The sequence below is a fragment of the Malania oleifera genome, unplaced genomic scaffold (assembly GCF_029873635.1).
Source record: "Malania oleifera isolate guangnan ecotype guangnan unplaced genomic scaffold, ASM2987363v1 ctg419, whole genome shotgun sequence".
NCBI classification, from domain to species: Eukaryota; Viridiplantae; Streptophyta; class Magnoliopsida; order Santalales; family Ximeniaceae; genus Malania; species Malania oleifera.
Window position 1 is genome coordinate 50,432 of NW_026651955.1, and position 14,925 is coordinate 65,356.

The window sequence follows — 14,925 nt, forward strand, 5'->3', positions numbered from 1 at the left end:
ATAAATAGAACATTTCCCAAACCTGCAAGTCACAAAAGCATACAATTCACAATATTTTTGCATCATACATATGCCATTTAGATTAAGACATGCAACAACCTAAAATTATCTACTAGTTGGCAATACACATCGCTGCATTAGCCATGCAGGTGGCGTTCCAATCAAGCATGCAGTCCTAATGTCCACTACTAGCATGCAGTTCACAAGATATATCAATTCAAGCATGTAGTCCAGAAGTTAAATCATCTATTAAACAGAAGTTAGAACTTTATGACATAATATATAATTTTCCTCTACAAGACAAGCTCGATCTAATATTACAAGCATCTAATGAGAATGTGAGTATCGGTTCATCTAATTACATAAAAGATTAAACTACATGCATTGCTATTTTTGTTCGAAGATTTCATGTTTTGTATTTAAATTTTTCCTAATTTAGATAAAAACTAATATAATTTTATATTATATTTTGTCCTAATTCAATTTAACATTGCTAGATTTGTTAAGCATGTGTACCACAAACAAAGTCTACAACATCATTTAGAAAAGCTTCAGCTCCAAACCAGGTATACATGAATCAAGAAAAACCTCAATGAATCTGTAATAGTAATTTAGCAGTAGCACATTTGATACCTTGAGAGTTGTATCAGCTCCAAACCAAACATCACCAGTTACCCTCAAACTATCAAGTTCAACTATGCTAGGAACTGACTTGAATCGACTTAGAAAGTCACTAACCTGAAAAAAAGATTGAAATAAATATTTATAAGTATTTAAATACTAAAACCAACAATTGGGTAAACAAATCAAACAAATTTTTACCTTTTCAAATTCTGGTCCCAACTCAATGCAAGGATTCACAGGAGTTTTTCTAGCTTTATTTCTAACTAAAACTCCCTCATCTATGGTGTACACATATGACTACAGACACCAATATCAGAGATAAAAAAAGCCTCAAATAACATATAAGCATGAGATGCTCAAAGGATTGTTAAAGTCAAACTTTGGTGTAACCTGAACAAGAAGCAAATATGAAGTTGAGTCAAATGGAAGAAATTGAGATTGGGGAATATTAATACCAACAACAAGATTAAAAAATTGGATCAAACAAAATAGATGAACCAAGATAATTTATAGAAAATAAAGACTTGATGTGACATATCATATATATGATTGATACCCATACAGATGAACCAACTGTTGTTTCTTGCAAAAGAAATCTACTATTATTTTCCTGGCAACAATAGTATCATTGTTAATCCTTGTTCCTCAAACCAGCATGCTTCTAAATGATGTAAGTAGGAGTACCTTTGAAACAAAAAAAATTCTCCATCCATAATGGATCACTTTTAACAAGCCTTTAAATGGCCTTCAAGTTCACCCACCTATACAAAATAGTAATAACCTATAAATTAAAGTATATTAGCAAGTTCAGCAGAATTTAATAAGAGGTAAATATTCACTTGCAAGTGTTTTGTGTCAATAAATTTGAACTTCTCCACTGACTTGAATAATCAATCAATATGAAATCATAGGACCATCAAATATCAATTATACGAACCAAAATACATATTGAATTGCATTTACTAATTATAACCATTTTGTAAGCATCATTGTCAAACCTAGACCTCATCAACCTGGTCATGAAGTTGGTCACTGGGTTAACACTTAACATTTCACCCAGCTAATCAAGCACCTGGTTGCTTTATAATAGTGCAAATTATTATAGGCATAAAAATAGCTATCTTATGACACTAAAATCAAGCGAATGTTGGATTCCACAGAGACATTGCACAGAACATATGTAGCATAGTGATTAAGGGAAGAAAGGAGCAGTCTAAATGAATTTGTTTCAATCTCATTGCATGAAGACGTTAGTTCATATATTGTTTTGTATAATGACACAATATTGATCCCCAAAAACAGGTACAATAAGTTTTTGTATATTGTTTTGTATATATATATAAACAGTGATGTCAATTTTTTGCAGGTTAGGTAAGTTTTTGTACATTCATTTTCACTTGAAGGGCATAAAAAAAATAGAAATTAGATAATAGGAAAATATGGATTCTGAGCAGCAAAAAAAATACTATGATCTGTAAGACATGATCATTGAAAAGGAAGATCGGATAGCTAGGGACCTCCATTTTCAATATTGGAAGAATCAAATCACTTCAGCATAGCATTTTCGATTCTTTCATACATGACTGCCACAAAAGAGAAGAAAGTAAAGAGAAAGGAAAGGGAAAGGTGCTCACGGGTCAATAAGAGTGACATCGGTATGGAATTGGAGGGATTTGGCAACAAGGGATCCACCCACACCTCCTCCTTTTACCACCACCCTTTCCTTCTCTTCTTTCCATCCACCTGCTTCCATGTTTTCAACTTCTTCTGATTTCTTCACTCTATATCATTTTTATAGTCCTATTGTAACAATCCGGCATAATGGAAAGTGAATTTTGATGTTTGGAGACAAAAAGATAGAGAGAGTTCAGAATCTGCGAGGGAATATGGAGGCAAATGTAGGATGTTAGGAAGGTAGAAGAATGAGGATGCAGGGGAAAAGGTCATAAAATGTAGTTAGGAGAATTGAAGCAGGAAGGAAACAACCAAGAAGAAGCAAGTGTGGAGGAGACAGGTGGACATACTGTGGACGGTGGCGACGAGCGGAGACGCTGTGGGTGGCGCGATGGGCGGAGACGCTATGGGTGGCGGCGATGGGTGGAGACGCTCTAGGCTGGGGCGATGGGCGGAGACGCTCTGGGTGGCGGCGACAGGTGGAGATGCTGTGGGCGAGAGCTTGAGGAGTGAGGAGGGAGGCGTAGGAAGGAGGAGGGAGATGGCAGGAGGAAGAAGAAAATTTGGAGATTTCAGATTTTGAGGAGGGACGGGCAGAGATGCGGGTTAATTAGGGAAAGATTTTAGATTTTAAGCATCAGTGATGGTTTCAAAACACGTCACTAATACCCTATTACTAGTGATGGGTCTCCCAATCTATCACTAATACCCCTAACTAATTTTTTTTTTTCAAATAAAAACACTATTAGTGACGGTTTCAAAACCGTCACTAATACCCTATTATTAGTAACGGGTCTCCCAATCCGTCACTAATACCCTTAACTAAATTTTTTTTTATATTTTTTAAATAAAAACACTATAGGTGATGGTTTCAAAACCGTCACTAATACCCTATTATTAGTGAAGAGTCTCCTTATCCGTCACTAATACCTTTAACTAAATTTTTTATATATTTTTAAAATTAAAACCTATTAGTGATGGTTTTAAAACCGTCACTAATACCCTATTATTAGTGACGATTTTAAAACCCATCATTAATACCCTATTATTAGTTTCGAGTCTCCCAATTCGTCACTAATACCCTAAATTAATTTTTTTTTATATACTTTTAAAATAAAAACAATATTAGTGACTGTTTCAAAACCATCATTAATACCCTATTATTAGTGACGAGTCTCCCAATCCGTCACTAAAACCTTTAACTAAAATTTTTTTATATTTTTTTTAAAAAAACACACTATTAGTGACGGTTTCAAAACCGTCACTAATACCCAATTATTAGTTACGGGTCTCCTAATCCGTCACTAATACCCTAAACTATTTTTTTTTAAATATTTTTTAAATAAAAATACTATTAGTGCCGGTTTCAAAATCGTCACTAATACCCTATTCTTAGTGACGGGTCTCCCAATCTGTCACTAATACCCTTTAATAAATTTTTTAAATAAAAACACTATTAGTGTCGGTTTAAAAACAATCACTAATACCCTATTATTAGTGACGGGTCTCCCAATCCGTCACTAATACCCTTAACTAATTATTTTTTAATATTTTTTAAATAAAAACACTATTAGTGACGGGTCTCCCAATCTGTCACTAATACCCTTAACTAAATTTTTTTTATTATATTTTTAAAATAAAAACACTATTAGTGAAACCATCACAAATACCATATTATTAGTGATGGGTCTCCCAATCTATCACTAATACCCTTAACTAAATTTTTTTTTATATTTTTTAAATAAAAACACTATTAGTGACGGTTTTAAAACCGTCACTAATACCCTATTATTAGTGACGAGTCTCCCAATCCATCACTAATACCCTTAACTTTTTTTTTTTTCTTTTTTATAAATATTAGTAGTGACAGTTAGTTAGCCGTCACTAATAAGTAACTTTTAGTGACGAATATAGTTTGTCACTAATACCCTAGAATCGTCACTAATATTTTCCCGAAAAAATTTTCATGTGAAAATTGTTTACCGCGTAGTTTTTAGTGACGAAAGTATTAGTGACGGCTGCTAAAACCATCACTAATGCTTACACTATTAGTGATGGTTTTTAAGAACCGTCTAATACCAACTTTTAGTGACGAAATTGAATTCGTCCCTAATACTTTCGTCACTAAAAACTAGTTTTTTTGTAGTGCCATCATATAATTTTGAGTTTTAGGAAATCAATCTTATAGTATGTCATGTATAATCCTAAACTCATCGTTGAACTTAAAAAGATTAAAATATTTTCAAATGGACCTATAGCTCATCCCTTGTCATGAAATTTAGTATGCAAATGACTTACTTTGTCAGAACGATGAAGAAGAGGACGAACAGATGAAGAAGATTCAGATTGAGTAGTTACAAGTTTAGTAGATGGTGTAGATTTTGAGGATGAGGTCGTAGAAGACGGGACAAAGGTGCTGACCTGAGCAGTAGAGCCTGTAGGAGAACTATCAGGAAACAAGTCGATGGGCAGATTAGTAAAGAATGGAGAAGAAGATGAGGCACAACCTTGAAATTTTAAGAGAGAAAAAAACATTGTATGCTCCCAAAAAGTAACATGTCAAGATATTTGAAGTCGATCCAAAATTGGATCCCAACAACGACATCCCTTATGCTCAATACCATGTCATTACATATCTTTAAGTGACATTAACTTTTATTTTTATTTTATATTTTTGAGTAAACTACAAGTTCACATTATACATGGACTACGTAGGTATGGTTGTCTACCTCAAAATCCATGCATATCTCTTCCCATTCCTCTCAAGATTTGAAGTTAAGACCTTCAATATACGAGTCCTAATATACTCAGATGTCTTAGGGGATGGCATGCATCACCTAACCAATAGCAATAGGACAATAGGATAGTAACACTCGAAATTTCTTAAATTTAAGGGAGTAGTTTCGTCTAACGAAATAGACAAGTGATCCTCATAGGAGGAGTGATATCAACGAGGATCATGACGTGGTATTTGGCAAGTGTCCAACGTTTTCTTTGATTAATTATAAATCTTTTGGCTATTTAATCATTTAGGTCAAGTAATTAAATTTTTTTAATATTTTTTAATTTAAAAGATTCCGTCGCTCAACAATTAATTAAGAAAGTAATAAAATCATTACACTTATTTCCATATATATATATATATATATATATATATACATATATTTTTCACTTTGTAAGTTAGTATAATACTCCATTCTCATTTCCTTAATTCAAAAAGATTTTTATTCACAAGTTATACTCTTTTAGTAATATAATAAATCATTCAACAAAAGATACAATAAACACAACATTACAAATTATAAATGTTTTATATGCTAGTTCATAAAACATGTGCATTAATAGGAGTTTGATTTTATATGGGTACATGATTTGAAAAACCTATTGTAGGGAGTTACTTTTCTTTTATTATGATGCTCACATGTTTTATGTTACTATTAATAACATTGCATACCATTATGTTAAATTTAAGTTTTCCTCATTTAATTGAATATAAAAGCTTTTCTCTAGTAATTATAATTTGGAAAATTGTAAATTTAAAATTACCATAAGTTAGCTTTAGTGTTTCAGAGGCCAAAAAGTACTTGTTCTTAATGTACACATACTTGCAAAGACCCAGATATGCATGAGATATTGATTTACACTATATATTTCTTTAGTCGCTCAACTAACCCTTACAAGTGGTTAACCTCTATTTAAAAAGCTCTCTCTCTCTCTCTCTCTCTCTCTCTCTCTCTCTCTCTCTCTCTCTCTCTCTCTCTCTCTCTCTTCTGTTTTTTTTTCTTTTTTTTTTCTTTTTTTTAAAAAAAAATTAAAAATCTGGATCCAATGCACTTTGAATTGATTTGTAAAAATATTTAATTAATTTTTCTCAATTAATATTAATATTTGCTCAAAGTTTGATATGTAATTTCAATTAATTTGAAGACTTTTTTGGGAGAAGGTGGATGAATTATTTTCTCTTTCAAACATGGCAAGCAAACATTAAGTGGCCAACGGCTTGAACTTTATACAACTATGAGATTCTTCTATTTACTTTTTTTTTAAGAAAACATTTGAACAATAGGTGCCAATTTTTATTTTAAAATAATGCATTTTTATTGGATTGAAATATATTATAAAATTAATTAGGGAATATATTTATTTTTCTAAAGGGACCTCATAAATATGTTTTCATGATTAATGCATTCAAAAATTGAAATAATTAATTAATAAAATTTAAGAGAGCTCTTTAATAAATATTTTTTATTTTCTAGAAGAGTCTACTCCATATGTATCTTAAATTACATGTAGAATTAAATTGACTATTTGATTAGGACAGCTCCTTATGAATATGTATCCCAAATTGTATGTGTTACAATAATAAATATACAATTTATTTATCATTAGTTGTACAATTTTTTTTTTGATTGGCTCTTATTAAAAAAATTGAATATTTCTTATAACTTTTTTTTTAAAGTTTTTAGTTCAAAATTATCAAATTTTGCATTGGTCTTTTGGTTAATCCTGCTTGACTTGAATTGGTTAGTTCGATTTCGAGGTCTCAAAAATGTGGACTAAAAAGAGTCTCTTGATATTGTACACACATGTGCACACAAACACATGCTCACACACATGCAATCTATTTGGATATAATTAACTTTTAATATAAACATATATTTATTTGATATATATATATATATATATATATATATATGTTTAGTTCAAATTTTATGTATTTATCTTTTAACATGAAAAGATCCATCTATTATTAAGCTGTTAAATTTAGATAATTTGATTAAAAAATACTAATCAAATACTAAGTACCACATGCATACCACGTCATTACATTTCTTTAAGTGATATTAATTTTATTTATTTATTTTTTGGTTTCAGTAAACTACAAGTTCACATTAGACATAAACCACATAGAGATGGTTGTCTACCTCACAATTAATATCTCTTCCCATTCCTCTTTAGATTCAAACTTAAGACCTTCAATATGAGAGTCCCAATTTTATTTTTTTTTATAGAAGGTAGATATTTTATTAAAACGAAAAAACCGACCTGAGCTTACAAGTTCAAGATAGAAACATGAGAAACGAAACGGAAAACAACCACCATGATAGATTTAACACCCAAAACAAAACACACACAAACAACACAAACACACAAGAAACGACCAACCGAAGAAAAACCCTAACCAAAAAGCAGTCAAATTAACCTCCCTAATCAGCTAAAATTAATGTAATAAAACTCTTCCCACTCCAAATTCGAAAGTATGGGATAAGACCTCATTCACTAGAGAAGGAAAAAGAAGCATCAAGAGAGAACTTTGGTAGTTGAGAAGGCACGCTCCCTAAAGATCCTTCTGTTTCTTTCTTTCCAAATCTCCCAACAAACCATGCCCATAATGGCTACCGTGAGATTCTTTGGAAAACCTTTAAGGAAGGTAGAATTCCATATATCATAGAATGAACTCAACTTAGATTGCATGATGAAATGCAGTTGAAGCAAACAACAAAAGGAAGACTATAAAGTTCAACTGAATAGACAATGAATGAGAAGATGATTCACTTTGTCACCTTCCATCTTGCAAAGAATGCACACCAGAGCCAAATTCCATCCTCTTCTTTGTAAATTTTCTTTTATCAAAATACTATTATTGATTGCAAACTAGCAGAAGACACCTTTGATGGAATGAGGATGTTCCAAAGCTTAGTTACTGGTTTAAGACAACTATTATGGGCATGCTGACAGAGAGATCTATAGAAATTGGCAACCAAAAATACATTAGAGGAATTGAGATCCCAAGAGCACGAGTCAAAGCTACCTCTTCTAATCGGCACTTTATAAATCAACTTTAGAAGTTCCAGCATATGATTTGCCTCCCTTCCACTGCTCTGAGGATTAAATTCCATCTCCCAAAGGGGTTGTTGTTATGAAAATGTAAGACATATGGAATTTGTATTCCTTGCTTATATGACATAGTGAAAAGGTTAGGGTATAGGTTTTTTATAGTTTCCATGGAGGCCCATATTTTTGTCCAAAAATTTGTTTTTATCCAGTCCCCAACCATAATCTTCATATGATCCCACATTATCGAGTTAAGCTTAAGGATATTCATTCAAAGACTTCCTCCTATGGGACAAGAGGAGTTGAGAAAGCGCTAGTTGGAAATATTGATTTCTGTCATACTCGGCACATATCACCTTTTTCCATAGGTAGTTGTCTTCCAAAGAAAATCTCCGAATCCATTTCTCGAGAAAAGCTTTATTCATGATTTCCAATTGCTTGATTCCAAGACCTCCCTTATTTTTGGGAATGGTCACCGAGCTCCATTTGACTAGGGAAATATTTTGCACCCTCAGCTGATCCTCTTCAAAGGAAATTAATTTCTTTTGATATCTTTCCATGATCATACAAACCCTCGTTTGCAATAGGAAAATAGACATGTAGTATATGGGAATATTGGAGAGAGTTAAGTTAATCAAAGTCAATCTACCCCCCTTCCCCCCTAATAGAAAGAAAATTTGATTTCCATGTTGCAAGCCTCCTTTCCATTTTTTTCAAGAATTGGGTCCAACAATGCTTATATGGATACTTTGTTCCTAACGAAATGCCTAAGTAAAAGGAGGGGAAGAACTCCACTGAACAACTCAAAATTTCTACCTTAGAATTTGCATCAGAAATGTCACCAATCAAGTACATATGACTTTTTGATAGGTTGACTTTCAAACCGGTAACCGCCTCAAAGTAGAGCAGAATTGCTCTGAGATTTCTAATCTCTGAATAAGAATTACTGGAAAAAATCAGAATATCATCGATGAGTAAGAGATGAGAAAGATTTATAGAATGAGGCCTATGATGAATTTTTGATTCCCTTGATCAACTTTTTATTCGAGCTAGGGTCAACATTTAAGGGAGCACATCCATGACGATAACAAAAAGAAAAAGAAATACGGGATCCCCTTGCCTAAGACCCCTCGTGCACTTGAAAAAGCATGAAACCTCCCCATTAAGCAATTAATATAGAGAAAGATGTTGAAGAGATGCACCACTTTATCCAATTTATCCATTTAACTTCAAACCCCATAATGTCCATGATATTATTAAGGCATTCCCAATTAACATGGTTGAAAGCCTTTTCCAAATCTAGCATGCAGACAAGACTTTCATACTTTTTCTTCCTCAAGAAATCAATGCTCTCATTCGCAACGAGGGCGGCATGTAAGATTTGTCTACCTGAAACAAAGGCCATATGATTATCTAAAATGATCAACAGAAGCACCATTTTCAGTTTGATGGAAAGAACCTTAGCCAATATTTGAAGAAAATGCCCACCATACTTATATGTCTAAAATCTTTAATATTCTCTGCTTCGCCCTTTTTTGGAATGATTACAATAAAAGTGGCATTGAGGCTTTTTTCATAATTCCCATTTTAGAAAAATTCTTGAAAGTACGAGATGAAATCATTCTTCAAGAATGTCCAACAATTTTGAACAAAAAATCCTCTGGGCATGACGATTTGTCCCCATTCATCAGGGACATAGCTTTCCAAATTTCTTCTTCAAAGAAAGGACTTTCAAGCTTATCCCTAACATGGGAAGGCAAAGCAATTGCATTTTACCGTAAAAGACGAGACCTCCGAGAGAAAGGTTCTGTCACAAGGTCCTGAAAAAACTTAATGGCTTCAACCTTGATCTCGGTAGGTTTCTCACAGACTTTATTTTTAATAATCATTCTTGAAATGAAATTGTTTTTCCTATGCATTAAGGTCATTTTGTAAAAAAAATTTGGTGTCTTGTCTCCCGCCTTGAGCCATAGCTCCCTTGATTTGATTCTCCATGAAACTCCATCCCTATTCAACATTTGGAGAGGATTCCTATTTGCTTCCTCCATGCAAGTCCCAAGCTTCATACTAAGATGTCTTAGGCGATGGCATGCATCATCTAACAAATAACAATAGGACAATAGGATAGTAACACTAGAAATTTCTTAAATTAAAGGGAGCATGTTCGTCTAACAAAATAAACAGATGATCCTCATCGGATGAGTGATATCAACCAGGACCATGACATGGTATTTGGATGGTGTACAACATTTAATTTCATTAAATAATCAATCTTTTGACTATTTATCATTTAGTCAAGTAAAAAAAGTGTTTTAATATTTTCTAATTTAAGAGATTCTGTCCCTCATCATTACACTTATTTTCTTATTTATATATATATATAGTCTTCACTTAGTAAGTTAGTATAATACTCCATTCTTATATCCTTAATTCAAAAACATTTTCATTCACAAGTTATAATCTTTCAATAATATAATAAAACATTCAACAAAAGATATAATAAATTCAACATTATAAATTACAAATGTATTATATGCTGTCCCCATGGCATGGCGAGGTGGAAAGGCATCAGCAAGTAAGAAGTAGCATCGGGGGTTTAATTCCAGGTAGATACACTAATGAAGCCAGCGGTACCTGTGGATGGTGAGAGTTTACTCTGTGAGCCAATGGGAACCATGGATGGTGAGAGTTCGCTCTATGAGCCAGAAGGGAACGTGGATGGTGAGAGTTCTCTGTTAGCCAGCGCGAACTATGGATAGTAATGGAGATGTGTCTCGGGAGTTGGGTTGGCCGAATATCCAACTGATGTACAGAAGTCGTGTCTGCATCCAGACGTTACCCTAATCAGTGAGCCTGGGGGCAGAGGACGTTGATCCGTAGGTTTAGTGTCGCACTAGGGGGTCCAAAGGGCTTGTGTGTGGCAGGAGTTCCTATGTAATAAAAGAAAATGTATTATATGCTAGTTTATGATACGTGTGCATTGCATTTGATCAAAATTTTGATGAACGGGAAATTAAACAATAAGCTGAACATATTAATTATTAATAGGAGTGTGATTGTATATGGGTACATGATTTGAAAAATCTATTGCAGGGAATTATTTTTCTTTTATTACGATGCTCATGGACACATGTTTTATGTTACTATTAATAGCATCGTATAAATTGAAGTTTTTTGTAATTTAATTGCATATATAAGCTTTTGTCTAGTGATTAGAATTTTGAAAATTTTAAATTTTAAATTACCATAAGTTAGCTTTAGTGTTTCATAGGCCAAAAGGAGCTTGTTCTTAATATACACACACTAGCAAAGACCCAGATATGTTTGAGTTATTATTTTAATCTACATATTTCTTTAGTCACTTAACTAATTAATTCACTCAAATAACATGTCTATGCTCTATCCTCCTCCACTTATATAGTAGTATTCATCTTCATCGCAAAATTGTAACCTCAAGATTTGAACTTAGTGTTTAACCAAAAAAACATTAATTTACCAATTGAACAATTATGAGGCAATTTATCAAAAAATTTGCTGAGCTAACCCTTAAAAGTGGTTAAACTCTATTTAAAAAGCTCTCTCTCTCTCTCTCTCTCTCTCTCTCTCTCTCTCTCTCTCTCTCTCTCTCTCTCTCTCTTTGTGTTTTAAATTGAAAAGCTCGATTTAATGCACATCAATTGCTGAACATGACTTGTAAAAATATTAATTAATATTTCTCAATTAATATTAATATTTGCTCAAATTTTGATATGTATGTAATTTGAATTAATTTGAAGTTTTTTTAGGGGGAGAGAGGGGGGAGGTGGCAAACATGGCAAGCAAACATTAAATGGTCAACTGCTTGAGTTTTATACAACTGTGAGATTCTACTATTTATTATTTTGTTTACGAAAATTTGAACAATTGGTGCCAATTGTATTCAATAATAAAAAAAATTATAACAAATTTTGATAAAGAATATTTTTTTTTAAAATCACAAAATTCAAGATTGCGAGTTTAGAATATCCTCACGCCTATTATACGGTAGTATACATGCATATGTATGTATATAGATACTTATGTATATGTGGCCAAGGAGAATATTTTGATTTTTTGTGAATACACACACACACACACACACACACACACACACACACATATATATATATATATATATATTAAACATAAGTCATTTGATTAAACCATGTAGACTTAGTAGAATTTTTATTTTAAAATAATGCATTTCTTATTGGATTGAAATATAGTATTAAATTAATTAGGGAATATATTTATTTTTTGAAGCAGGCCTCATAAATATGCTTTCAAGATTAATGCATTCACAAATAGAAATAATTAGTTAATAAAATTTAAGAGAGCTCTTTAATAAATATTATTTATTTTTTAGACTGGTCTCTTCCATATATATCTTAAATTATGTGTAGAATTAAATTAACTATTTGATTATGATAGCTTCTTCTGAATATGTATCCCAAATTGTATATGTTATTGATGGGTGGAGGGGACTCATTCAATCACTAGTTATGATTGAAACTTAGTGAGGAATTGCACTCAATTGAACACACATCTATTTATAGTAGAACAAATGAAGATTAAAATAAAAAATTGTGGGCTAGTTGGTGAGGTTGGTGGCTGACCCTTGCACAATTTCAACAGAGGTGGGCTACTAGTTGATGAAGCTACCGTAGTTAAATTTTGTTGCCACCGTCCCACTGTTCAAGTTTAATCTTCGACACCCCCCCTTAAACTTGGCTCTGTTGGTTTTTGTCATTTCGAGCATTGTCTTCTGTTTTGCAAAAATATCATGGCTGAGTGGCTTGATGAAAATGTCAGCAATCTGATCATACGTTCTGCAAGATATCAACTCCAATTCTTTATTCTTGACATGCTTCCGGATAAAATGATATCAAGTATTAATATGTTTGCTTCTTTCATGGTAAACTGGATTTTTCGCAAGTACAATCGCTGATCGGTTGTCAATGTAGACTTTTTTGGGGTTATGTTGAAAAAATCCCAAATACTTCAGTACATTCTTAATCCATATACTAGGACAAATAGTTGAGCTAGCATCAACATACTTAGCTTCACATGATGATAGCGTTGCGATGGGTTGATTCTTTGATGACCATGTAAACATTGTATCTCCTATGAAAAATGTAAATCCCATCGTGCTTTTTCTTTCATCAAGATCTCTTCCCCAATCGCTATCTGAATAGCCAATAAGTTTGCAATAACCTCTTAATGAATAGAACATACCATTAGTGACGGTACCCTTAACATAGCGAAGTATCCTCTTTGCTACATTCAAGTTGGATTGGTTAGGTGTCTCTATGTACCTATTGAAAAGTCCAACTCCATAGAGTATGTCTGGTCTAGTGCACATCAAATACCTCAAACTTCCAACTAGACTCTTGAAATATGTGGGGTCAATATCTCATTGCTCATTCTTTCTCCATTCCAATCTCGTTTCAACTGGAGTTGTAACAAGATTGCATTTGTCCATCCCAAGCTTCTTCAATACTTCTTTTGCATAGTGGCTCTGGGAGATGAAGATTCCCTTCTCACTTTGCACGACTTCTATGGCAAGAAAATGAGCCATTTGGCCAATATCCATCATTTTGAACTCTTTTACCATGCTCCTCTTGAAAGCGGCAAACATCTCTAGATTGTTGCTGGTGAAAATAAGATCACCAACATATAGGTAGGCAATCAGCATGCCTCTGTCTGTCTCCATGTTCATGTATAGTGTATGCTTGTAGGGACACTTCTCAAATCCATTCTTTTGAAAATATTCATCAATCCTCATGTTCCATGGACGAGGTTCTTGCTTCAAGCCGTAGAGTACTTTCTTCAGCTTGTACACTCTATCTTCTTTTCCCTTCTTCACATATCCAGGTGATTGATCGATATAGATCTTTTCTTTTAGAAAACCATTCGGAAATGCTGATTTCATATACATCTGGTAAATCTTCCATTCATTTTGTGTTGATAGTGAAATTAGTAATCTGATGGTTTCAAGCCTGGCAACAGGGACAAAAATTTCTCCATAATCAATCCCTTCTTTCTACTTGTAGCTTTTGGCAACAAGTCTTGCATTGTATCTCAGAACTTCTCCTTGAGCATTCTTCTTGGTCTTATAGACTCATTTCACACCAATAGTTTTGCGGCCCTTCGGGAGATTTGTTAGCTCCCAAGTCTTGTTCTTCTTGATGGATTGAATCTCCTCATTCATCACTTTTCGTCATTTGTCTTTTTCGTTAGCCTCCTCAAAGCTAACCGGGTCGCTAGTCAACAATAGACAATATAGTGTAACATACTCTTATATTGATTCTGTAGTTTCATACAGATCAACTAGATTACGAGCTCCTCTAGGCCTCATGTCTGAGATTTCACACTCAATTGGTGATGGAGATTCATTCCTCTATGGTGAATCATGTGGAGGTGTCTGCAACTTGGGAATTTGTGACTCGATAGCCACTTCTCTAGTCTGTGTGGGTTCTTCTCCTTCAAGCATCAATTCCTTATCTTTGGGGGATTCAGCTTGGTCCTACTTCCAAAATTCATTTTCTTCAAAAATGACATCCCGACTATGAATGAATTTCTTGTTGATGGAATTGTAGAGTCGATATCCCATGATGTTTTCTCCGTATCCAACAAGGACATATTTTTCTCCTTTGTCTTCCAACTTTGTGCTTCTTGCCTCTGGGATCTTCGCGTAGGCTATGGAGCCAAATACTCTAAGATGACTCACACTGGGCTTGTGAGTACTCCAGGCTTCATGTGGTGTCTTTGTAT

General features: G+C 33.4%; 1 protein-coding gene across 1 annotated transcript; it reads right to left on the bottom strand.

The window, feature by feature from the left end:
• Positions 1–540: 540 nt before the first annotated feature.
• LOC131147177 (UTP--glucose-1-phosphate uridylyltransferase-like) lies at positions 541–2,377 on the bottom strand. Its single transcript, XM_058096950.1, has 4 exons — positions 2,259–2,377; positions 2,204–2,207; positions 823–921; positions 541–738 (listed from the first exon to the last, which is right to left on the bottom strand). Exons 1-4 carry the CDS (start codon positions 2,375–2,377, stop codon positions 541–543), a joined length of 420 nt encoding a protein of 139 aa, XP_057952933.1.
• Positions 2,378–14,925: the final 12,548 nt, after the last annotated feature.